Source organism: Physella acuta, unplaced genomic scaffold (genome assembly GCF_028476545.2).
Source record: "Physella acuta isolate Inbredline_101_S28 unplaced genomic scaffold, ASM2847654v3 ptg001322l, whole genome shotgun sequence".
Lineage (NCBI taxonomy): Eukaryota > Metazoa > Mollusca > Gastropoda > Physidae > Physella > Physella acuta.
Window position 1 is genome coordinate 304,247 of NW_026732837.1, and position 27,800 is coordinate 332,046.

General features: G+C 37.7%; 1 protein-coding gene across 2 annotated transcripts in view; it reads right to left on the bottom strand.

The window, feature by feature from the left end:
* Positions 1–27,800, bottom strand: part of LOC131958380 (arrestin domain-containing protein 17) — a 40,519-nt gene continuing 12,719 nt past the window's right edge. Inside the window, exons 2-8 of one of the 2 annotated variants that reach the window (XM_059323393.1) lie at positions 15,982–16,104; positions 5,519–5,596; positions 3,936–4,093; positions 2,940–3,128; positions 2,419–2,595; positions 1,306–1,408; positions 1–967 (exon numbers count right to left, since the gene is read on the bottom strand). In XM_059323393.1, the coding sequence (XP_059179376.1) occupies positions 750–967; positions 1,306–1,408; positions 2,419–2,595; positions 2,940–3,128; positions 3,936–4,093; positions 5,519–5,596; positions 15,982–16,104 (1,046 nt within the window). In that variant the 3' untranslated portion in view covers positions 1–749. Of the gene's footprint in view, positions 968–1,305; positions 1,409–2,418; positions 2,596–2,939; positions 3,129–3,935; positions 4,094–5,518; positions 5,603–15,981; positions 16,105–27,800 lie in introns of both variants that reach the window. The other variant, XM_059323392.1, reaches the window with a different exon arrangement.

Below are 27,800 nucleotides of genomic sequence, written 5' to 3' on the forward strand. Positions count from 1 at the left end.
TTTTTAAAATCTTATTTGATCAAAGCAGAACTAAAATGTAATTAAATTTTAAAAATATAGTAATTTATCTTTAAAAATATATTAATTAAATTTTAAAAATATAAAGATGTATTAAACTAACATAAAAGAACTAAAAACAAGAAATCGAAGAAATTAAAAATATTTTATGCAGAAGAAAAATTTGAACACATAAGGTTAACAATACTGGTTTAGTTATTTGATGTGTTTCATACATGAAAGTGAAATCTTTTTATTCTAGCTGATGTTCTACAAACGTATTGAACATACATATTTTTTCACATCCCTAGTCTGCACATTTAAAACTTAATATTTAGCAACAACAAAAAATATGTCATAGTTTATAAATACTATATTTGGCATTAATTTCTATTTCAATTTAGTTTTTGAGGAATTATTTATATTTATCATAAACAGTTTTATAACAGAAATGCAAAATTGTTTAGCTACATGGTTTTTCAAAGCCCTTTCAATTCCTCTGACTTTTGAGTTTTTATCTTAACTAATACAAAACACAGCAAAGATTTATTTCTGTGTTCAGCAAATGACATTACACATTTAATTTAATATAACTGGAATGCTTTATTAAAACTGTTGTTTTTTTTCTTTAATTATAGCCTAGCTAGATTTTAATTCAATATTTTAATTTTCACATCACAACAAGATGATTATTAATGATTTTATTTGTTTACACAGAAAATGTTTTTAATTTTTAAATGAAGGTTTTAATCCTAAGCTTTTGATTCGTTTACAGCATCTGAATCTGTGCGGCTTTCTCCTTCAGTAGTCAGCAATCTCCTTTTCATCCCTGGACTTTGACGCAGTTTTAAAACAAAGTATTTGTCTTTCCGAATATCTTTTAGTTCCTCATAAAATTTGTACCTAGGGTGAAACACATCGTTTTTAATGGTTTGCTTGGATTCCTCTTCACCGTAATCAGTTGAGCATTCTGAGCACCAGAATAAAAATAGGAAAAAAATATTTTAAGCAAACAAATAGGAAAAAACTATTTTAAGCAAACGGAGCAAAATATGTACAATAGCTAAATCAAAAGAATATTTAAATACATTTTAAATGCATGCTATTACAAAAAAAGTAACATTTTTAAAAATATTTTTAAAATCTTTAATACATTTTAAGCATAAAATATTTAACTACTAAAACCTGAGTAGATCTTAAGAATCTAATTGTGTTAAATTATGGTAAAAAAAAACTGTTATAAAAATAAATGAAATGATGAAATGAAAGTAAAAAAGGGTTAATGTATTTTTTTATGTATGTGATCACCTTGGTAAGACCACCTGACTGGGATGATGCCTCTCTCTGGAACAGTAGCTATAGTTATAGGCACAGCGGCGTAAAGAACTGAATCTGAGAACTGACATTCTATCTGAAAAATGTGAAATTGGGAACTGACATTCTATCTGAAAAATGTGAAATTGAGAACTGACATTCTATCTGAAAAATGTGAAATTGGGAACTGACATTCTATCTGAAAAATGTGAAATTGAGAACTGACATTCTATCTGAAAAATGTGAAATTGAGAACTGACATTCTATCTGAAAAATGTGAAATTGAGAACTGACATTCTATCTGAAAAATGTGAAATTGAGAACTGACATTCTATCTGAAAAATGTGAAATTGAGAACTGACATTCTATCTGAAAAATGTGAAATTGAGAACTGACATTCTATCTGAAAAATGTGAAATTGAGAACTGACATTCTATCTGAAAAATGTGAAATTGAGAACTGACATTCTATCTGAAAAATGTGAAATTGAGAACTGACATTCTATCTGAAAAATGTGAAAATTATAATTGTTTTTTTTTTAAGAAGGAGGAGGGAAAGATTAACAAATGGGTGAAAATAATTAATAATTTTTAAAAATGATTGATGAACAGATAAATTTTATCTTTTAAAATTAAGGAACATACAGACCAACCTATGCTACCATGCTAGTAAAAAAAATTAAAAAGAAAAGTTCTCTTTTTGAACCAAACGGTACATGGGGCATGTGAAGTCGAGTTCACTTATTTCTGTGACCTTGGCATATGAAGTGATAATATAGTCAACACTGTGCCCAGATACCTTTACTTTCCTTAACATGAGGTAGATACCAGAAATGGATGGACTTAGGGTTGTTCTACTGACTTGAACCTGGATTCGAACTTGATACTTTCGTATTAGTAGTTTAGTGCTCTACTACTAGGCCAGAAGGTAGCTATGCTAGTGACACCCCAAAATTTTAGACTTAAAAACACTGACTGCTATGAAGTATCTAACATCTATAACTCCTCAACAATACTCACGGCTACGCAGTATCTAACATCAATAACTCCTCAATAATACTCACGGCTACGCAGTATCTAACATCTATAACTCCTCAACAATACTCACGGCTACGCAGTATCTAACATCTATAACTCTGCATTTGCTCAGCTTAGAAGGACAGGTTGATGGGACGATAAGGCTCAGGTTTTTCCATTGTCGTCTTTGGCCAGGTCTAATGCTTTCATGGAACTCTAAGTCAAGAAGTAGAATAGGCCGGCAGTGACTTTCTCCATAGGTCACAAGCTGCAAACACATCCAGATAAACAGCTGTTTTCACAAGTAATATACTAATTTTTTTTTAAGGACAGCTTAAATTCCATAGTTTGACTTTTTTATTTAGACTTACTTTACTTATTTGAAATCAAATAGGGTGGTGAAAATATCACAGGAAATACACTTTTTGCTTATAAATATTGTATACTGCTATAAAAAAATTTAGTCATTAATTTTAGAGAAAACCACATTGAAAAATCAATTATGGGCTTTAAGCTGTCTTTAAATAACATAATGTATATAATAAAAGACTCCATACTGTGTTTTATACAGTAATATAATTAAATGGTACGTTTAAAAAACAAATGTAGTACTTGTTTAAGCTGCAGTCTGCATGAGCCAGATTTTCTCATCGTCATGTTGTGGATTTGTACATCAGCATGGATTGTTTCCCCTGGAACATATGAGCGTTTGAGTACACAGAGTGAGCAGGAGACTCGAGAAGGTCGACAACACGTCGTGCTGAATGTGCGCTCAGCATGGTCCTCCAATACATGACGTGACTGATAAAAAATATTTCAATACCATTAAAAAAGTATTTTGGTAAAGTTAACATACATGTATTTCAGTACAGTTAAAAGAAAACTTATTTTGGTAAAGTTAAATTGCAAATATATAGAAACATTAAGTCAAAAAGTAATTTTGAAAAGTTAATATACAAATATTTCAATACCATTAAAAGAAAATTTATTATGGTAAACCTAATATATTACTACTGCAGTATCGTAAAAATAAAATGTATTATGGTAAAGTTAACATAAAATATATTTTAGTACTGTTAATATTGTAACACACATTATTTTTTTTAGTGAAAAAATAGTTTTAACAATAAAAATGAATTTGAGATAAAAAACTAATTTATTTACAATTAAGCATAGATTTATTTTGTGACATAAGAGAACTTGTAAAAACTAAAATCTTTGGACTGCAGGTAAGTAGACTTAGTGATCTATATTTCCTGTAACCAAATTTTGGATTTTGGTATCTATTAATGTTAGTATTAAGCTCAGTTTCATATTTGAGTCACAAAAACGGATGAACTCTTTTTCAGCCGCAGATGACAGCTATTAAGTCAGAGAGAAAATTTTATACAATGTTACATTTCTTTTTAGGAAATAAAAACATAATAAAGTAAAGAAAACCTAGACATTTACTTATTGTTGAAGAACACTGTTATACTCATTACTCCATGTTTTTAAAAATTTGCTTATAATTACTGAATCAAATATAGCAAATGTAATTTTTTTTGGGCTCTTAAAAAAATTGAATCAACAGTTTTTTCTTCAAATCAACAACATTTGTAAACATACTGATGGTGATTTTTTCTCATTGTCTCTCTTAGAGTCCAAGTCCCTTAAGACAGTCACAGTTTTCTGAGTAGTGATGTTAGGGCCAGCAACTCTAGTCAAGGCGCCATGAACAGTGTAGCGTATGCTTGCCTCCGGACCCTCAAAAGAGCATGGTATTCCTTTTTTTTTTAAAAGCGTTATTGAAAAAAATTTTACTTACACAGAAAATGTAAACATTCAAATATTGCATAACATTTAAATTAATGTTTTAAATAGCATCATTAAGATTTTAGATTGATCATGTGAAGATGTTAAAATATTTAAATTAATGTTTTAAATAGCATCATTAAGATTTTAGGTTGAACTTGTGAATATGTTAAAATATTTAAATTAATGTTTTAAATAGCATCATTATGAATTTAGATTGTTAAAATAGTTGTATGCTAGCCTGCACATTAATGTGCAACATCTAAATTAAAAGTTTTAAAGTTTCAATGTTAGGTTAAAATAAAATTAACAAAGAAAATGTTTAATACAGCATTCATGCATTTTAATATCATAACAAAATTAAACAGGTTTTATTGTTAAAGTTGAAATTAATAAAGGAATAAAAAAGTTATTTTTAATTCATTTTCAAAATTCTTTATAATATATATATATATATATATATATATATATATATATATATATATATATATATATATATATATATATATATATATAGCCTATAAGTTTATCTAATAATACTTGTTTAACCAACTATATTTATGAGCAAAAGGCTGGTTAGAATGGTAAAGTGATAGCTGTTATTTAATTTATATTTAATAAATTGTATTTGTATTTATTAAGTCAACCTTAGGGGCATAAAACTTCTTAAGAATCAAATAAACATCCTACAAGCCTAGCTATAAGAGCCAAATTCTAGTAGCGCATAGATCTAGACAAGAATCAAATCAAGTTAGTATGGAGATGGAAACTCTAAAAATAGCATATTGATTGTCTTCATTAGAAAGCTGCTGCCCTCCCCTTCCCCGCATTTCTCTACATGCTCCAGTGTTCAGCGTAGCTATCAGCTAATCTGAATTTATAGATTGCATCTTCAAGACAAATATAACTCAGGGGAAATCTCTATAAATTTTTCTCAGCCTTTAATCTTTTGAATCAAGGTTGTTGCAAAATTATAATTCTATTTTCATTTAATTTCCACAATTCTTATTTAGATTTATAATTCATTTAATACAGTTTCCCATGCACGTCAACGATAATAATATTAATATTGCTGGATTGCCTTGCCCTCGGCAGCCTGGCTGGGCAGACTAACCGTTTTGGCCAATATCCTTAATTAAAATAATTAACTTTAAAAAAAAAATATCTTTAACTTTTCGCTGCATTTATTTCACCAGAAATTTACCAGACTCTGATCTACATTATTACATTATCTTTTTTTTAAACATTCAGCCATTCATGTACCACGCAGATAGACATGTCATTCACCTCTCTTTTATTCCTTCTCTCTCATTTTTCCAATTTTCATCCCTCTCTCTCGCTCGCTCCCTAATTCAAATTCTATCACTCTCCACTCTAAGAGATACATTCCTAATTACCTTCCGGCAACTTGTACTGGAATGGAAAAAGATGTCTGCCTCTGTTGAGCACTTCTCTACTTTCCCATCGCCCGTCATCTGCAACTGGCCGCAAATTAAAAACTTCTTTAGATTGCTCATTTGCTTCGTCTTAAATTAAACAAACATTGTCTAAACAAGAAGAGTAAAACATTTTGCATTTTTAGAACTAGCAAAACTTCGTATCAGTTTTTCGACGTTACACTTTTCAGCACTGCTTTTAAAGAAATGAAGCGAGTATGTAGATTCTAAATCTACGAAAACGAAGTTAGATTTTACATTCGTAGATCAAAATAGTGTTAGTAGGTGGACATTGAAAACCAAATGACAACAGAAACCATTGTTTCTTCAAGACTTTTTTTCTCCGGGGGGGGGGGGGGCACTGTTAAAAGTATATTTTCTATATAAATTATATAAATTTCGTTGGGGGGGGGCGGTAAAAAAATTTCGGGGGAGGGGGGGGGGGAGGCAGAGATGCCTGGAAGAAACTCTGTCAGAAACTGCATATAAATAAACTGGACTTAAAAGACCAACTTTGTCTGGCCACACTTACTGGATGTAAAAGACCAATTTTGGCCAAACTAGGTGGATATAATAGACTAAGTGTAGCTGGACATAGAAGACCAACTGCTCAAAACTGGCCACATTGGCTTGACATTAAAGACTAAAATTCCTGACTCTAACCGGTCAATTCAGTTTAATTGTTTCGTAAAGCTTTCTTACATACTTGTGTTATGCGGATTAATCTTTGAACCATTGTGTTACTACCTACAATCTATCTCCTATCAATGTATCAAGGAATCCCATAGATCGCAGAAGATATTGTGAACCAAAATGTGTATCAGATCTAGTTCACCAACCAATTAACCGTGTTTCCCTTCATCCTGCAGTTTTACAAAGTTCTACGTATGCAGGGGGCTAATAAACAACATCCAACGAGACATATTTTTTTCTCTGGAAGCAGATATCGAAGTTATCTACCTTTCTGCCATTACTCACAGCCCTCCCCTGTACAACAGCCTGACGTTAATTAGGCGTAATGCGGGAACGTTTACCTGGCAATGTTCAGCTAATGGCCGCCTAACGGTCCGATTATTTGGCTGAAAACGTACAAGTGGCAATCTACCTTTTTTAGAGGCTAGACCAGCAGTCAGCAACTTTGTTTTTAGGAATAAAATTAAAGGAACCATTCTAAAGTTGTTGGTTTTTTTTTAAAGAAGAAAATGTGTAAAAATTGTTCGTGATATTACATCAAATGTAGAAATACGTAGGCCTACATTTATCTTTTCTTAGTTAAAAGTCTGTACAAAGAGATACATTTGAACTCATTCAAAGAGCAGATGAGCTTTAGATTGCTGAAAGTTGGGCAGATAAATAGATATAACATTTGCATTTTCCCTCGATTCATCTAGTTGGGAGGGGTTAGACTGAGATTGTATATTATTAGCTTTAGGCATTAAACTCTATAAAAATCTATTTAAGTGTCGGTCTATACACGTTTCAATATTCTATTTTAGTGAATCTTGCTAAAAATGTCTCTTCTTTTATACCACGTCAAAGAGTATTAGATCTTTGATGCAGATAAATAATCTTCGTGCGAGATTCTTGAGTGCTTTGTACTTTGACTTTTCTCTTTTGTTTATTTCGGCTGACCCATGACCCCGGCTCAAAGAACCGTTCAGTGATAGAGTTTTTAAAAAAAGATAAAGTTTTATCTCTATGACAGCGCACCATTTATAGCTAACAATTTATATATCAAATGTATAGGCTTGTCTAGATCGTATCGAAAGAAGGGGGTGTACGTTATTGTATGTTTCGGTATTATATTTTGAGTAAGGTTGTTATGATCAGCTCCTGCCTACGTAACTGATATGCCGGCTTTTGTCCCCGGTTGCCGAAATATATTTATTCTCAGATATCCTACAGGGATAAAAATAACTCTGTAATATAATTAGCCTGTATTGTAACTAACAGATTGAAACTATTGAATTATAAAGACGTTTTAAATATGTAAGCTTGTTGATACGTCCTAATATAGCCTATATAATACAACCAATTGGTGTAAGAAATATTTTCCTTTATATTGACACAGCCTAGACTTCGTACCATTGATGAAGATTAATTCGGTAATATTTTAGCGCGCGTCATGTTTTTATGTAGTTTTTAGTTTCTAGAGTAGGTTCACAAAGTCACATCAGAAGTGACTTGTTTTTATCAGACTCTCCCTGACAAAAGTAACATTAATCTGCCCTTTGCTTTCTGCCTCTCCTTTTTTTAAAAAAATTACCCTTTCGAACCTGACGGGCAAGTGGAGTAGAGTTAACCAGTTTCTGTGCAGAGTTTCTTCCAGGCAGTGGCGTAACGAGGTCGGGTGTTACCCGGTGCGGCACTTAATGGTGTCACCCCCCCCCCAGAGGCGTAGCGACCCTTTCCGGGGACAAACTTTCAAATTTCCGATTTGCACCCCCCTCTCAAACTTTCGATTTGCACCCCCCCCCCGCCCTCAAGTTTTTCTCTATATATTTTGCTATTTTTTACCTTGGTGTCACCCCCCTAAATGGTGTCACCCGATGCGGTCCGCACCCCCGCCCCCCCCCCTCGCTACGCCACTGCTTCCAGGCACCTCTTCGAAGAAAGTCTACCGCCATACCCCCCACCCAACGAAATGGAATTTATATAGAAAATATATTCTTTTAACAGTGTCCGCCTCCCCCTCCCCGGAAACTTTAGTCCGCCCCCCCCCCCCCCCCGCCCCCCGAAAATTTCAAGTCCGTCCTTCCCCCCCCCCCCCCCCTCCCCCCCCCCCCCCCCCCCCCGAGAAAGAAGTCTGGGTTAGCAGTCAAGCGCTCTGCCTCGCCGCACTGCCTTTCAATGTTTCTAATAACTATATTAATGCACTGTTTGTATCTTTGGCCCGTAATGAAATCATTTTACAAATAACAGCTAGAAATACACCGATGAATTTTAATTTGCTGTTTGTTCGTTGCCCCTTCGTGTAGTCTATTTCTCTGAGACCACTAATGTATCTGGCGTATACATCATGACTGCAGCGAAATCCGATCAATAACAAACCCACGTGACAGAGGTATATGTTACCGGTGCTAAAAATAATTAATTAAAACTGATATGTAGAACAGCGGTGGACGGGAGTAACAATAGCCACAATAGCAGGGGAGAAAAATCGTTTGATGCTAAAAATAGACATAATTGATTAGCGTGTTGATTGATGCATTCCATAGCTTAACGTGTTTACGGCCGATAATTCGTAATGGCTCAATCGGGGAATATGTGCTAAATAGGTTCTATTCTTCGGTGTTTAAATACCTTATTGTTCTCTATAACACTTTACAGATGAATAGATGCGACAGAACAGATGGGGAATTGTTAATTCTTTAATCCAGACAATAAACGCCTTTGTCTAGACTAAGTCGTGGTGAGAATAAAAATGCGGGCTTTTTCTATTTTTCTGTGTGGTTAATCTATTCCACAGCCCGGTTTTAAAGTGAATTATCTACTAATTTCGATATTTTTGCGAAGGACAACTGGGAAATTGACCAGTGGCGATAATGAATTCTACTAAGTACGAATTGAGTAAGATGTTCAACGGAAATGGAATGTTACTGCTTTGGGCTAAATTGAATAATAGGGTATTAATCTGAATGCTCCCATTCTGTGTCTAATCGCTCTAATTATTATTCAATCAAAGTTTGGAGCTGACCACCGTATTGAGTTTGTCGCCTGAACTATAAGATACTTTCTAATTTAATTATGCATGGTCCGTTGAATCATTAAAGATCACAGAAGATCAAATCTATACGAATATAAATATATGTATATATAGGCCTACATATATACACATATATATATATATATATATATATATATATATATATATATATATATATATATATATATATATATATATATATATATATATATATATATATATATATATATATATATATATACATATATGTATATGTGTATATATATATATATATATATATATATATATATATATGTAACTAGGGGAAGTTACCAGAGACATAAGAACGCAGTACAGCGCTGTCAACTTTGACACGACTGATGTAATAACGCAGGTGTTGGCTGATAACGATCAGAAAGCCAAGGCGTAGTATCTTGGGAAGCGATACGATAAGAACGCAATACGGTCTGTCAACTTTGATGTGACAGGATGCAGATGGCTTATTAAATCGGACTGTACGACAGAAGCGGCGTAATTAACATTCTGATGCAACGATTAGAATCGATTACGATTACGATTATGATAGAACCGAATACGATTACGAATACGAAGGGGATATATAGGAAGGCGACGGCTGAGCTCGCTCTCTCTCTCGATCAGTCAGTCAGTGTGGCAGTATCAAGTTGGTTATTGAACGGGTTAGCCGTATTGTGTTAAGAAGGACGATAGACATGTGCATTCAGTTATGTGAAGACTAGTGAGGACTGTTGGGGGTCAGTTGATTCAGACTATTATTGTGAAGCATTCCTTTTGATTCATTATATTATTGTGAAGCATTTCTTTGATTCATGTAATAAAAGGATCAATAGCGAACCTGCATCTTCGAGTATCTATACTGTGGTCGATGTTGTGTAGAATGAGTGGTTAGACTCGGTAACATTTGGCGTTGTCGAGCAGAACTCGTTAACATTTGGCACTACAGGCAAATAGTCTCGTTACATTTGGCGCTGCGGACATGATGAATTCAACGAGACCTGCCGCTTGAGGCACCCATAGTCAACCTTGTTCATAACTGTGTTTCGTGTGTGTGTGAATTCGGACATTCAGGAACAGTGAAAATTGAGGAACGAGGAAAATTTTTCATACACACACGGTAAGAAAGAACTCTTTTTTTTTTTTACTCAAGGAATAAAATGTCTACTCTGGACGAGAAGCAGACCCATATTGTGGTCCTGCCCAGAGAGTCCCATATTAACAAATTTTACGGGGACGGCGATCCAGCTTTAACCAACAGGTTCAGTGAAGAGGTCAAAGCGGCCTGGGCCTCGAGACACATGTCACCAGAGGAAAGATTAAGACTGCTGATGGGCAGTATAGGAGAGACGGTTAGGGCAGAGGTCAAATGCCACGATAAAACCATCCAATCAGATCCAGATAAGGTGCTGGATCTAATTATGGAGACCTTTGGGGAGAGACGGTCGGGATCGCAACTGCTATCGGGGTTCGTAGGCTTAAAGCAGAGAATGGCGGAGAGTGTGATGGAGTATTCACACCGAATGAACAGGGCCTTTGATTCGGTAAAGGGCAAAACACCTGACATTGATGTACGCCTACTGAGGGACCATTTCATCGAGGGGCTAGCAACCCCGATCTTAAGGAGAGAGTTGAAAGAGGAGGTCCACAAAGACCCGCAGTTGACCTTCCTTCAGGTCAGGAACTCAGCGATCCGCAGGTCCGAGGATGAGGACCAATCGAACTGTTCGGTAGACAAAGTCTCTGTGCCGGAACAGAAACAATCCCCACCCACAGGGACCGGCACGATGGAAACCATGATGGCTCAACTGTTGGCCCACCTGGATAAGGTTGACCAACGATTGGAGAGGTTGGAAAGCAGGTCAACAGCTGAGAATCAGGAAAAGAACGGGACAAAACAGAGACAGGTTGGACGGCCGCGACCCGCCGGTCCATCGCTCCGGTGGACGGCTGACGGTCGACCAATTTGCTTGTCCTGTTCACAACCCGGACATATGACACGGTACTGTCCGGTGAAACGATCGCCCTCTGTAAGGCAGGTCAAGGCTACAGAGCGGCGAGGTTATGGCGTAAGAAACAAAAGGAAACAAACAATGAAAGAGTCTCAAACAAGACTCGAAGAGAAATTATCAGATATTGAAAAAATGAACTGTGAAATGAACTTGAATGTTGAAAAGTTTCAAGTGAACAATTTGTTGGCTAAGAAAAAAAATGATAAGGAAGAAATTGGTAGACTTAATGATGAGATCTCAAGGTTAACCATGAAACTGGATAGGGAAAGTTCATGCAAAGTAAAAGCACAGGAGAAACGTTCATCTGTAGAGTGTCTGTTATCTGAAGAAGAAAATAGAAACTTTGTACCTGGTTTTGCAAAAATTGCCGCACCGTTGCATGACTTAAGAAACAAAATGACAAAGAAAAACAGTAAGGAGAAAAAGAAAGGTAAAACACAACTGATAGGTGAATTATGGACTGATGAATGCCTGAACTCGTTTAAGCTCTTGAAAAAGGCTTTGACAGAGACGCCGATATTAGGATACGCGGACTTTGACAAACCATTTCGGCTAGAAATTGACGCCAGCTCTAAAGGTCTGGGAGCTGTGCTATCACAACAACAAAAGCAAGGTTTCAGGGTTATTGCGTATGCCAGTCGAGCTCTGAAGGAATCAGAGAAGAACATGACAAATTACAGCGCCATGAAACTAGAACTTTTGACATTAAAATGGGCTGTGACTGAAAAATTCAGGGACTATCTATTAGGTGCTAAATGTGTGGTATACACTGACAATAACCCCTTGAGTCACCTAAAGACAGCAAAGTTGGGATCCATCGAACAGCGATGGGCAGCAGAATTGGCACTCTTTGACCTGGAGATAAAATATCGCCCGGGGCGGTCCAATGGCAATGCGGACGCTTTATCAAGGAATCCGTACGAGAGACCGGGCGATGAGGAAGAAACGCTGACAGGAATAGGTGAGGTCAGAGCGTCAACAGATATCCCTCACGGGGTGCAAGTGATGCAAAACGGACAGACCGGGGTGGAGCACATATCCACAGAGCCCGGACATATGGACATTAGTGATTTTAATTGCCTTAATAATAAAGAGATAAGAGATGCCCAGAGAACGGATAGTGGCTTACAGCCGCTGTGGAAACACGTCCAGGAACAAAAATTCCCAGGAAGAAGGGAAAGAGAACAATTTGGTCGGGAAACAAAGAAAATACTGAGTCAGTGGGACCGTCTCAGTATAAAGGATGGTGTTCTCATGCGGAGAATTCATGACCAAATTGATGGGACAATACACCAGGTGGTGGTGCCTGGACAATTACGAGAAGAAGTGCTAAGGTTGGCACATGACAGGGCAGGACACCAGGGTCAGGACAGGACGCACAAAATATTACGACGGAGGTGTTACTGGCCCAATATGGAGATGGAGGTCAAACGCCATTGTGAGGCTTGTGTGAGGTGTCAGCATGCGAAAATGCCAGTTGTCAAAATGAGACAGCCACCAGGACACCTACTAGCGACAAAACCACTAGAGATTGTGGCTATGGACTTTACGTCGTTGGAGCAATCATCGGATGGGACGGAACATGTGTTGGTAATGACTGATGTATTCACCAAATGGACTGTGGCGGTGCCCACACGAGATCAGACTGCCAAAACAGTGGCAAAGGTCTTAATAGAACATTGGTTCATCAAATATGGCATACCAAGACAATTACACTCTGACCAAGGAAGGGCCTTTGAGTCAGAAGTAATTAACCAACTGTGCAGCCACTACGGGATCAACAAATCTAGAACAACCACATTTAATCCGAAAGGAAACGGACAGTGCGAGCGGTTCAACCGCAGCATGCATGATTTGCTGCGTACCCTAGAACCTGAACAGAAAAAACGTTGGCCTGATTTTCTCCCAGAGTTGGTATATCTATACAACTGCACCCCCCATGCCACAACCGGCTTTTCGCCACACATGTTGCTGTTCGGACGGGAGGCTCGACTCCCTCTTGACTTGTTCCTAGGAAAAAAGGAGAGTATGACTGGCTCATACACTGCACTGGAATATGTGAATGAACATATGAGACGAAATAGAGAAATGTACAGGGTAGTACAGGAAAGACTAGAACATGAAGCACGGCGAAGGGAACCGCCGGTACAGACAAAGGACCCGCCACTCAAACTGAACGACAGGGTATTACTGCGTAGCCACCCGTTAGGCAGAAACAAAATCCACGACCTCTGGGGACAGGAGATATGGCAAGTCGTGGAGATGCCTAAAGTAGCAGGTGGCCCCCTTAAGATAAGACCCATCGATCACACCAAACCGGATCGGTGGGCGAATATTGCTCAATTAAAGAAATATTGTCATAGTCAAGAAGAGCAGTTACACACAAGGAAACCCAAGACAATTAGGGAACCGGAAACTATAACGGAAATTCACATACCCATCCCGGAACCATGTCACCATCAACAGAACAACAGCGATACACAAGTGGAGGATAACGGCAACGAAGAGGATCCCGTTCCTCCCAGAAGCAGAGAGACAGTAGACCATCAGATAAGTGGTCCGCGGAGAAGTTTGAGAAACAGAAAGAATACGAAATTTTTTTGTCAGCAACCATCAATTCTTTCATGGTCGCGCTGGTATGACAACAGACTGTTCAAAAAGTCATACAAGTGAACTGGTGAAGGCACCAAACGAAAAAAGGTGGATGTGAATTCTAGAACTGTTTTGTGTCTGAGGAAGATGATGTAGACACATTTGATATGTGAAATAGGGTGCGATTGACTTTGAAGGACTGCACCTGCCAAGCGTTGTTTGTGGTTGATAACACACAAAAAAAGGCAGGGGTGGATGTAACTAGGGGAAGTTACCAGAGACATAAGAACGCAGTACAGCGCTGTCAACTTTGACACGACTGATGTAATAACGCAGGTGTTGGCTGATAACGATCAGAAAGCCAAGGCGTAGTATCTTGGGAAGCGATACGATAAGAACGCAATACGGTCTGTCAACTTTGATGTGACAGGATGCAGATGGCTTATTAAATCGGACTGTACGACAGAAGCGGCGTAATTAACATTCTGATGCAACGATTAGAATCGATTACGATTACGATTATGATAGAACCGAATACGATTACGAATACGAAGGGGATATATAGGAAGGCGACGGCTGAGCTCGCTCTCTCTCTCGATCAGTCAGTCAGTGTGGCAGTATCAAGTTGGTTATTGAACGGGTTAGCCGTATTGTGTTAAGAAGGACGATAGACATGTGCATTCAGTTATGTGAAGACTAGTGAGGACTGTTGGGGGTCAGTTGATTCAGACTATTATTGTGAAGCATTCCTTTTGATTCATTATATTATTGTGAAGCATTTCTTTGATTCATGTAATAAAAGGATCAATAGCGAACCTGCATCTTCGAGTATCTATACTGTGGTCGATGTTGTGTAGAATGAGTGGTTAGACTCGGTAACATTTGGCGTTGTCGAGCAGAACTCGTTAACATTTGGCACTACAGGCAAATAGTCTCGTTACATATATATATATATATATATATATATATATATATATATATATATATATATATATATATATATATATATATATATATATATATATATATATAAAGAAATGCCTCAGCCTTCAGTCGCTGACAACAAACAGCTGTAGCTATGATAACAGTCCCGTGTAACGCCCATGAGACCAGTTCTACTAAAAGCTACATGACTCCACAATTATTCAAATCTCTTGAGCTTTCCTAGCTCCCAGAGCTTCTGACTAGTCCCATCAATAATCAACGAAAAGATATATATATGTGTGTGTGTGTGTGTATGCTATATATGGGCTGCATATATATATATATATATATATATATATATATATATATATATATATATATATATATATATATATATATATTCCTAGTGATTCCAGCCATATCCAAATCTCCGCATTGATCCCGTGGTGCCAGAAAAAAATGCCAAGTTTTAACGATCTGCAAACACAGTCCCTGAGGTCATATGTGCCTGATGACGATCTTTCAGCATTAAAAAGATTTTTTTCGCTCGACGGCCCGGGGTGCTGGGCACTGGGTGAATACATAGGGCGCCAGACTCACAGCAGGGCGCTGTCTAATAAATAGCAATCACGGTTTTATTGGGGGTTTATTGTTTTTATTAAAGGGGAGTTTACTCGAGCTGTTGTTTTGTTTGGTGGAACCTGTTTGTTTGTATTCGAGAGGACTCATGCAGTGTATGGTCTAGAAATCGGTATTTATTGGGTTTTTTTTTTATATTGTATACCAGTATTCGAAAGTATGTATAAATTGAGTATTTATTTACGTACATTTATCCCAAAAAAAATCTGGTTAATAAATACAATCAAACTAGTAATAATAATAAGCCCCATGCGCGGTCTATTTATAAATTAGAAATTATCGTTGAAACATCTACTTTAAACTGCTTGTTGTGAAGTTCCATCCGACATAGACCCCCCCCCCCCCCCCACACACACACACAGACACACAAAAATTCAAAAAATTCAATCCGATTAGATTCCTTATTTCTCTTAGTCCCCCCCCCCCCCCCTTCTTGGTTAGTACTAACAAACCCCTTTATCCCCTCCCACGAAGACACCCCAAAAAGCCGACCCCCATCCCCAACCCCCACCCCCTCCGGTGGTAACAACAGTACTCACCCTTCCCCCAGAGGCAGAACCTGTCATCAAAGTAGATCTCCTCCTTCTCGTGTTCCACTTCCGTCTTCCAGCCAATCTCCCGCCATTTCGCCCTCGCTGCCCCGCGGAACCTCAGCTCGACCCCTGTGGATGGGAGAAAATATTAGACTAGACCCCTGTAGATGAGAGAAAATATTAGACTAGACCCCATCTCGACCCCTGTGGATGGGAGAAAATATTAGACTAGACCCCTGTAGATGAGAGAAAATATTAGACTAGACCCCATCTCGACCCCTGTGGATGGGAGAAAATATTAGACTAGACCCCTGTGGATGGGAGAAAATATTAGACTAGACCCCTGTGGATGAGAGAAAATATTAGACCAGACCCCATCTCAACCCCTGTGGATGGGAGAAAATATTAGACTAGACCCCTGTGGATGGGAGAAAATATTAGACTAGACCCCTGTGGATGGGAGAAAATATTAGACTAGACCCCATCTTGACCCCTGTGGATGAGAGAAAATATTAGACTAGACCCCTGTGGATGGGAGAAAATATTAGACTAGACCCCATCTTGACCCCTGTACATGAGAGAAAATATTAGACTAGACCCCATCTCGACCCCTGTGGATGGGAGAAAATATTAGACTAGACCCCTGTGGATGAGAGAAAATATTAGACTAGACCCCATCTCGACCCCTGTGGATGGGAGAAAATATTAGACTAGACCCCATCTTGACCCCTGTGGATGAGAGAAAATATTAGACTAGACCCCTGTAGATGGGAGAAAATATTAGACTAGACCCCATCTTGACCCCTGTACATGGGAGAAAATATTAGACTAGACCCCATCTCGACCCCTGTGGATGGGAGAAAATATTAGACTAGACCCCATCTCGACCCCTGTGGATGGGAGAAAATATTAGACTAGACCCCTGTGGATGGGAGAAAATATTAGACTAGACCCCTGTAGATGAGAGAAATATTAGACTAGACCCCTGTACATGAGAGAAAATATTAGACTAGACCCCTGTAGATGAGAGAAATATTAGACTAGACCCCTGTGGATGAGAGAAAATATTAGACTAGACCCCTGTAGATGAGAGAAATATTAGACTAGACCCCTGTACATGAGAGAAAATATTAGACTAGACCCCATCTCGACCCCTGTACATGAGAGAAAATATTAGAATAGACCCCATCTTGACCCCTGTGGATGGGAGAAAATATTAGACTAGACCCCATCTCGACCCCTGTACATGAGAGAAAATATTAGACTAGACCCCATCTCGACCCCTGTGGATGAGAGAAAATATTAGACTAGACCCCATCTTGACCCCTGTACATGAGAGAAAATATTAGAATAGACCCCTGTAGATGAGAGAAATATTAGACTAGACCCCTGTACATGAGAGAAAATATTAGAATAGACCCCATCTCGACCCCTCTAGATGAGAGAAAATATTAGACTAGACCCCATCTCGACCCCTGTGGATGGGAGAAAATATTAGACTAGACCCCTGTGGATGAGAGAAAATATTAGACTAGACCCCATCTCGACCCCTGTGGATGGGAGAAAATATTAGACTAGACCCCATCTCGACCCCTGTACATGAGAGAAAATATTAGAATAGACCCCATCTCGACCCCTGTGGATGGGAGAAAATATTAGACTAGACCCCATCTCGACCCCTGTGGATGGGAGAAAATATTAGACTAGACCCCATCTCGACCCCTGTACATGAGAGAAAATATTAGAATAGACCCCTGTAGATGAGTGAAAATATTAGACTAGACCCCTGTAGATGAGAGAAGATGTTAGACTAGACCCCATCTCGACCCCTGTAGATAAGAGAAGTAGTTAGACTAGACAACCCTAGACACTGTGAAAGTCAGGGACAGAGTGACGACCTAAACACTCCCTGGCTGACCCTCACAACAAGTCACCTTTGTTTACAAGTGCACTTTGAAGTTTTAATAATTTAATCACGTGATTTAGTTAAATCATTCAATGCAGACTCCCCAACTAATCACAAACACTAAAAAATAATTTTCGCACTTAAAATCTGAAATGTCATCAAACACAAGACGAAAGCGTGAGTGAGCATACGGAGTTGCCGGTTAAATTTTCTTAATTGCTGGACTTTTGCGGTTTCCCCGACTTCCATTTGTCAATTCAAATCAATAAACTCGAACTCAATTTTTTTTTTAGGTGCCAGGTTTTGACGCGGCGTTTAAAAGCCAGAATGAAAAATTATTACAGAATAATTTTTGTCATTGGCTTTGACAATTAGGTCAGTATATATTGGGGTTATGGTTTTGAAAGTTTGCTCAGAACTTCAAATAATTTAGTAAGGGTGTTATTAAAGTAATATTTTTAAAACTAGGACAAATTGTTTTGTTTTGTGTAGGACCGGAGGGAGGGGGGAGCGGGGGTTGATTTAGTGTGGTGGTAGGACATACACCTGTCAGCATAGCGTCTTAATTAGGGTTAAGATAATCCTTTAAGTAGTTTTGTCAGTCTCTTATTGTAATAAACACTAATGTTCTATCACCCCCCCCCCCCCCCACCGCTACCCCACACTCTGTGTTGACAGAGTTCAGACAAGATTTTGGAAAAATATCATATTTTAAGAAAAATTCAACTGTAATTTTGGGTTGTAGGCTTTTTGTGACGATGTGTGACGGAGGGGGTGGGAAGCGGGGGGGTAAAAATCGTCCAAAAAAGCGTGACGTCATTTATGGATGACCCCCTAAAACCCCCACCCCACACAAGAAAACATTCAAGTACTAAAACCCATAAATCTCATTACATTGTGCTGATGCACTTATACATTCCCTCTAATACAAGCCAATGTTAATTTACTTCGCTTCAAAATGTATCTATTTTTATCCCAATTCCACCGGCCATTAACTCATCCGGTCAAACAATTGAAGGTTGCGTACCTCGCTTACCCACGATTATAGGTATCTCTGTAACTGCCCATCCACTGAGTTATCTCTTTGATGATGGGACAGGTTGCGTTTTATTCCTACCCAGATTGAAACACTGTGTTCAAGTTAACGACCATTCTCTGCAGACGTCAATACCTAGCCTCTCAGCCTACTCAGTGCTCAGATTGTGGAGCGATTGAAAACTTTTTTTTGTGGATTCCTGGTTTTAGAACAGTTCACTTAACGTCAGTCACAAGTTAATCCTCATCACGTGATCACCGAAAGCACTTAATCTGACCAATCAAACCACGCTTAGAGATGGATCGGAATAAAGAGAATATGAAAACAAAACGTGCCCAAAAATAATGATGGGAAAGAATATATTCGAGAAAAGAAATCGAAACTAGGACACGTGTGTAAGTCCCTATTTGTAGTGTGCTCCGCTGACCGTAAAGGAAAAATGCACGTGTGTTCGTGTGTTAGCAAAATGTATTTACCAAAGTCGGAATAATGTCGAAAACAAAAGAAAATTTTTGTAACAAAAATAATACTTCAAACTAAATCAAATATAGCCTTCTAGTCCTAATAAGTCAACTCTAATTCTAACGATATGAATGATGTAGTTCACGTTTATTTTCATTCCCTAGTCGTGTGTTGAAGTTAAGGGAAAAACTTCCATAAACGGTAGACACATTATTAAAAGAAAAATATTCATGCAGCAGTTATATTTGTAAGTTACATTACATTTAAAAACTTTCCATTTCAATCGCGCCTAATTATAAGCTCCTAAACTTGAGATGTATAAGGATTAGTGTGTTTAATGTCTTCTATCTCTAATGAAAGTATTATTTCTATTAAAACTGTTTCTCTCTATCATTTCCTCACAACTCTCAAATTCCTTATACTTATATAGCTATTGAACTTTGATTAAACTTTTTAATCAAGCTCTCCTATAGGAACTTATATTTCCATTTTACACAACTACTCTCAGAAAAGTCGTTTCATTTTAGCTCCATTCACAATTATCCTCTACGTTCTATTCCCTCACGATTACTCCCTCTTCACTAAACAATTCTCCCTATCTAAGCGATTGTCTCCCTTCAGTACGATTTGTCTCCCTTCACAATCATAGTCCTACTCTCCAGTTCCAGAGATTATTCCATGTGAAGCCCTTTAATCCCGGCACCGAACCAGGATTTCAGTCAAGAGCCTCGCAACAAAAATCAGCCCACCTATATGCCACAGCGGAGCCACAAAATTCATTATCCCCCTCTGGGCACGAATCAAGTGGCCCCTAATTCAATACTACCCCCACCCGTCGGGTCGGAGCATAATAGCCGTCGCTGGGCTAGAAAAGATATCTCATTAGGACGGGAGGGGAGGGGGTGGTGAGATTAAAGCAAGAGGGGGTGGGGGGGGGGGGGGTTCGAAAAGTTTCAGTGTCGGTTGGATTATAAATTGTAGCAGTATACATGTGTATACCTGGATACACAGACACACATACACGCATATATATATATATATATATATATATATATATATATATATATATATATATATATATATATATATATATAAAACAGTACAAAGAAACTGCTGTGTGTTTCGACACAGTTTTCAGTTTGTTCGTTTACAGTCGTATTTTGAATCAAACAAATCCGCAATGATCCAAAAAACAAAATCCATTAAGGAAAATATTTTTAAAGGTTTCTTTTTTTTTTTTGACACACAGAGATGGTGTTCTTCTTTCTGTTCCTGCTAGCACCGTCGAGTGATGATAAACATCACACATCATAGTCTAATGATGATCTAACATCCACACATCACAGTCGAGTGATGATCTAACATCACACATCATAGTCTAGAGATGAACTGACATCAGCACATCACAGTCTAGTGATGATTTAACATCAGCACATCACAGTCTAGTGATGATCTAATATCCACACATCACAGTCGAATGATGATTTAACATTCATACATCACATTCTAGTGATAAACTAACATCACATATCACAGTATAGTTATGAACACATCCATACATTTCTGCAAAGTGTTTATGTATCACACACAGCGTTGGTCAATAGATCATAGTTCCACCATGCCCCATAAAGAACCGACACAACACATTTCTATCTGACTAACTGAGATCAATAATGGTTGGTATTTATTCATAGATCCTCGTCAACTCTACTCCCATTACAAGGCCTCGTTTTAGGAAAAACGATTTACTCAAATGCTTTTTTAAAGTTAAATTATAGGTGTTTAAAATAATTGAAATGCAGTGTAAAAACACATTGTAATGGTCGCATATTAATTTCCAGAGGATAAATGTATATTGACGATTTTTTGTAAATAAGATAAACAAACGACAGCTTTACTATTAAATCCCATTTCTCATAAATTAATATCATTTTTAATACCACCGGACATCAGTAAGAAAAAAAAAACGAAGAACGATGTTTTGTATAAAATCATAACAATTATGTGAAAATAAGGTAATTTATATACATTCTGCACATTAAGTTACATTTTGTTGGGTTATCATACGAGACATATTGAGATAAAACACAGCTTATTCAAAATGTAGACAGCCGCAGCATACAAAGGGTTATTTTATTATTCTGTTTTAATGTATTTAGACAACAACGAAACAGAAAAATTCCACATGAGGAAGATGAGTATCGCCAGTCACTAACCATAATCCACTAGATTTCTTCTTCCCAGTAGACCACAGGTTCCCATACATTTTCGAGTAAAAAAGTAAAGCAAAGTTCCCTTTTCAAACCTGATGGTCTATAGGGCAAGTGAAGTGGAGTTCACTTGTTTCTGTAACCTCGGCATATGAAGAGATAGTGTGGTCAGCACTATGACCAGCCGCCTTACTTTCCTTAACGTGAGTTAGGTACCCATCAGAGTTGGGTGGACTCAGGGACGGTGTTCTGACTTGAATCCGGATTCGAACTCGAGACTTACGGGTTAGCAGTCCAGCTCTCTACCGCTAGGCCACTCCATCCCATTTTCGAGTGGCGACCCCTTTTTATAAAACCCAAACGACCCGTAACCCTATACAATGAAAAAAAACGCTATTGTTTGGTTTACTCTACACGTCGCTGACCCCCATAAATCCTGTAGATTATAAACCGGTGCAGTAGACAAATATATCTAGAGTATCCCTACCTGTGTACAATTTGACCAACTCGCTTCCCAGGTAAGAAAAGTTCTATTAACCATATACGTCCCAGAAGGAATAGAAAGGTGGGTTAAGTTGACCACTGGGACAAATGCCCACTCACTCGATCTAGGGAAAAACGAATCGGCGTGGGCGTTACTTATCTAGATGTGGCTTCCTCTGAGGTTAATTCAGCCATCATCTGGCTGTTATCAACATTTCACGGCGGATGACTTTTCCCTTATGTAGATTTCATCACATTTCACGGTGAGCGATTCAGCCATACTCTACTTCCCCTGCACGAGCAGACACAACGTGCACTGTGTGCGTGAGCGGACAATTTCCCGCGTGCATCCCCTAAATAGCCTGTGCTGGCCACATAAGCCAATCGCCGTCATTCAACGGCTTTCGTGTGATAAACTTGTGAGCTCTTCTAAGCTCAGCCATGATTTATCAGCAATTTACAGCATCAGTTGGGCTCTCATCTCCCTCCTTCTCATAGCATCCATTTAGCTAGAGAGGTGAATTCATGTTGTGTTGCATCCGTTTAGCTAGAGAGGTTAGACCTGTTTACATCCATTTAGCTAGAGACGTGAGACCTGTTTACATCCATTTAGCTAGAGAGGTGAGACCTGTATACATCCATTTAGCTAGAGAGGTGAATTCATGTTGTGTAGCATCCATTTAGCTACAGAAGTGAGGCATGTTTACATCCATTTAGCTAGAGAGGTGAGAGGTGAGACCTGTTTACATCCATTTAGCTAGAGAGGTGAGACCTGTTTACATCCATTTAGCTAGAGAGGTGAGACCTGTTTACATCCATTTAGCTAGAGAAGTGAGACCTGTATAGCATCCATTTAGCTAGAGAGGTGAGACCAGTTTACATCCATTTAGCTAGAGAGGTGAGACCTGTTTACATCCATTTAGCTAGAGAGGTGAGACCTGTTTACATCCATTTAGCTAGAGAGGCGATACATGTTTACATCCATTTAGCTAGAGAGGTGAGACCTGTTTACATCCATTTAGCTAGAGAGGTGAGACCTGTTTACATCCATTTAGCTAGAGAGGTGAGACCTGTTTACATCCATTTAGCTAGAGAGGTGAGACCTGTTTACATCCATTTAGCTAGAGAGGTGAGACCTGTTTACATCCATTTAGCTAGAGAGGTGAGACCTGTTTACATCCATTTAGCTAGAGAGGTGAGACCTGTTTACATCCATTTAGCTAGAGAGGTGATACATGTTTACATCCATTTAGCTAGAGAGGTGAGACCTGTTTACATCCATTTAGCTAGAGAGGTGAAACCTGTTTACATCCATTTAGCTAGAGAGGTGAGATGGTGTTGGGTTGTGTGTGATGGTGTGGGTTTGTCATTGTGAGGTTGTGTCATGGTTGTAAAGTCGAGTGATGATTGAGGTATTCTCCACTTTTTAATGTAACTTTTCACCTTACTCGAAATCTTATTTCACCTTTGGTTACCATTGAGTTGGTTGAAGTATTTCGTTTTTTTTAAACCACTTCTCATCTACCAACAAACTCCCAAAGTTGTGCATTAAAAAACTCCCAAAGTTGTAGCATAAAAAAACTCCCAAAGTTGAACCAAAAAGCCTTTTCATGTATTGTAAGTCAAGTTTATCTCTCATTTTATCATTGGCATCGTCTTCTACCTCACTTCCGTATTTCTTTTCTCCCTTTGTCTTTTTCTTTCTCTCATTCTAAATCTCGTGGTTTATTTTTTAAAACTCTGCCTCTCTTTCTCTCCCCGCCTCTCTCCTCTCTGTTTATCTCAACCTCTCTCCGTATCTCTCTGTCTCTCTCCAACATTGTTACAGAGAAGCAGAGCAGACATCTTGAGAAGTTCCAGATCAGACAGAAGAGTCCTGGGACTTGAAGCACAGCGGAAAGAATCAGAAGTTAAAGCAGAAGATCTTACAGCAGGTGTCTGTGGGAGAAGGGTGTTGGGGGGGGGGGGGGGGGGGGGGAACGTTAAGCCAAACGCCTCAATGAGCGAATCTTCTATTGATTTGCTATTGATCAAAGCCTTCAGGGTTGACGCAGATTCTTGACATTCAGGGAAGGCATGTTTAGATGTCTTTGATGTTACATGAGAGAATAATATCTGGTGCATTAATAAGATTAAGAGAATATATGTATTTAGCTGGTATAATAAGTAAATTGGTAATTTGTGGGATTAATTAGTTAGTTAGGATTAGAGTTATGGCATTGACCATGAGTATAGCGTCTGTTTTTATTTAGTTTTTTATAAAAACATATTACACAAACATTTACTGATTTTTATTCGCGTTTTACTAGATTTTCATGTCTAAATGTGTAGATTTCGATGTAGATCAAATGATTCATGTCCATAATTGATTTAGTTCACATGTTGCGACCCAACAGCTCAAACCTTTATCTCAGAATAAGTTCAGAATTCGTAAAGCACTAAATTTTTTATATTATATTGTAGACCTAAAACTGTGTTAAGCTCAAATACTTTTTGCTCCAGAATTTAATTAAACGAGTTAAACGAGCTCAAATTGTGTATGTCTCACAATACGTTACACTCAAGTTAACCTATCAATATAAACGTAAGTTATTTTTTCAGAACAATTTTAATATCTTCAATTAGCATATACTACCATATATATATATATATATATATATATATATATATATATATATATATATATATATATATATATATATATATATATATAACGATGCACACCAAGAAGCCGACAGAGATTTACACATTGGTTGATTTGGAACTCTAGAACGTGTTTGCCTGCGGTATCTCGCTGAGATTCTCAGCGTGAGTTTCATGTCAACAGCACAGTTAATTCCACTACGCTGGGGAAACTCAACTACCGAGGGAAGGACCAAATGACAATTGGAAGGACACACTACTAAGCGTGTTGTATGTATATATATATATATATATATATATATATATATATATATATATATATATATATATATGTATATATGTGTGTGTTTATATGTATATACATATTAAATACATATATACATATTATATATATATATATATATATATATATATATATATATATATATATATATATATATATATATATATACATACATACATACATATGTGTGTGTGTGTGTGTGTAGAGAGAGATAGAAAGGCAGAGAGAGAAGAGGTGGACGAGAATTTTTATTCTTTTCTTGTATTCCATTAAAAAATATGAGCTAACCAATGAAAACACTCCTTATGATTGTAACTTACCACGAGCAATCCTGCTCGACTAATCGGATTGCCTGTACGTGATTGCCTGAATGGGATTGCTCGGCTGTGTGAAGGGGTGGGGTACAGAGTGCGTCAAGTACAGGGTCGACCTGATTCTGTTCTAGCATCGATACGATTTGGCCATTAGAGCACGAGCAATTAGCCAGCGAGTAGTGATTAATCCAGGTCAAGTAGAGGTTCGGTGTGCCATTGTTTTAAACACATCTCAAAGTTTTACATAGAAAATGTTAGCATTAAAGTTCCAACATGTAGAACAGAAGTAACATCTATTAAATCAGCAGAGATAAATTTAAAGACTTATGATAACTGTTTTTGTTTATTGGGTATTTTATATGTCATTGGACATTTGAAAATAATGGATGTCTTAAAATTTTGTGAGAAGTCTTGTAGTACTGTTAGAAGTTAGAAAAAATGTCTGGTTTAGTTAAATGTCTGGTTTTCTGAAATGTCTGGTGATAAAATGTCTGGTTTTCTGAAATGTCGTATGAAAATCATTTTTCGTATCTATAAATGTTATTAAATATCTGAAAATTTTTATTAAATATCTGAAAAACATTGTTGAAATCTGAAAAATGTGAGTATCTGAAAACAGATCTTTGAAATATTGTAGGATATCTGTAGCGGTTGTAGCATACAGCAGCACTGAACAAACCCTTGGAGCTAATTAACCAGACACTGTGCGCCAACACAAGACAAGCCTCTTAATTAACTACGGGATAGTGCAGGTCAATAACGCATTCTGGGGATACCTCACCGTCTTTAGCCCGAGGGATGTGACAAGTATGGTGGAATCGTCGAGTGGGGGAACAGGGTGGGGGTGTTCTAAATTCAGTCTAGGCTACATTCCGTACTCCTGATATGTGAAATGGCCCAAAAGGGTAGATGATACGGACAAATAGGATATAAAACTACACGGACCCAATGGTGTATGTTGTGATTAATTAGTATAAATGACTCCTATTTGTAGGAGAAGTAAATACAAATTAGGATAAATGCAATGATCGAATAAGGCAGAACCTCATTGATAAAAACACAATCACATGTAGGCGATAGCTTAGGAGTCAAAACTTGATAAAGACAGTGAAGAATAGCATAAAGCCAATGAGAGATAGATCTAGCTTAATAAAGACAATCACATAATAGCATAAAGACAGACAGAATAGCATAAAGGCAGACAAAATAGCATAAAGACAGAATAGCATAAAGACAGAATAGCATAAAGACAGAATAGCATAAAGACAGAATAGCATAAAGACAGTCACGATAGCAAAAAGACAGTGTGACCTACTTAGGTCTAGTAATGTTTTATTTTGACATTGTCATAATACCATATATGGATTGATGGTGCAACAACCGGGTTTTTTCCACTGTCTTATTAAGAATGTCTAAGACTAAGAAATTTTCCATCAAGATCTGATTGATTGATTCAGATCAGATGACCACCCCAACCAATGGCTACATGAGTTGAGGATAATCTCCCCTGTTGCCTAAGTCTTTAACTAGATCGCACACAGGCAGCACGAGGCAGTCCATCTTGACCAGGCCGTCCATATTGTCCGGCAATTCATTCTGACCATTTGAACGTGAGAGAACTTAAGTCCTGAGTGTGCTATGCATTCTTAAGTTGTTTTAGTATTCTAGTATTATATTACTTGAGGCCAAGTGATTCTTGATGCTATAGCAGTGTTGTGTGACCTGTGGCTATTTTTATACAGTGCTAGAATCTGTGATAGTATTTTTTCTTACGCTTTGTAAGTTGGGTTTTGTTATTTTCTAAATTAAATATTTTATCTCGTTTAACCTAGTGTTCTGCCACAACTGTGTTCGCTTATTAAAGGTTGTATGCAGATTGAATGAGTTGTTAACTTCAATGGTATCACTAGTTTTCCCTAGACATCGAAATCGAGCCCTAGTGTGTTGTTGAGTTAGTGTTCATTCATTTAGGCTTTATGTCATTTGCATATAACCCCAAAAAAGAATCCGGGGGCGTTCACCATCTATCTGGCTGGTAGATAGGTGTCCGTTACAACAGAATAGCATAAAGACGATGATCTAGCTGAATAAAGACAGTAACCACAGCTCTCAAATCGATGTTGTTTTTCTCTCCCTCTCCTAATCTGGACACCGTGATAAAGGGAAGCCACTGAGTATCAGAAGTATGGTTTCTGTCATGTCGGTCCTACTAAAGAAAAACTGACACGAGGCGGTGGAGGACCATCTCGACAAGATAATCGGTTGTTAAAGTTTTGACAAGATGCTTGCCTGGCTTCACTGTCTGGGTAACGACCTTGTGAGTGGCCGGGGGCGTCTGGAGTTCAAAGGTCAAACAACTGTTTATCGATCTGCGATTGGACAATATTTTTTTTCGAAACTGTTTACATTTCAGAGTGTGTAAGTTATAATTTTTTCGTACGTCTACTTTAAACTAATGTTAATACTACAAAACTTTTAATTACTAATT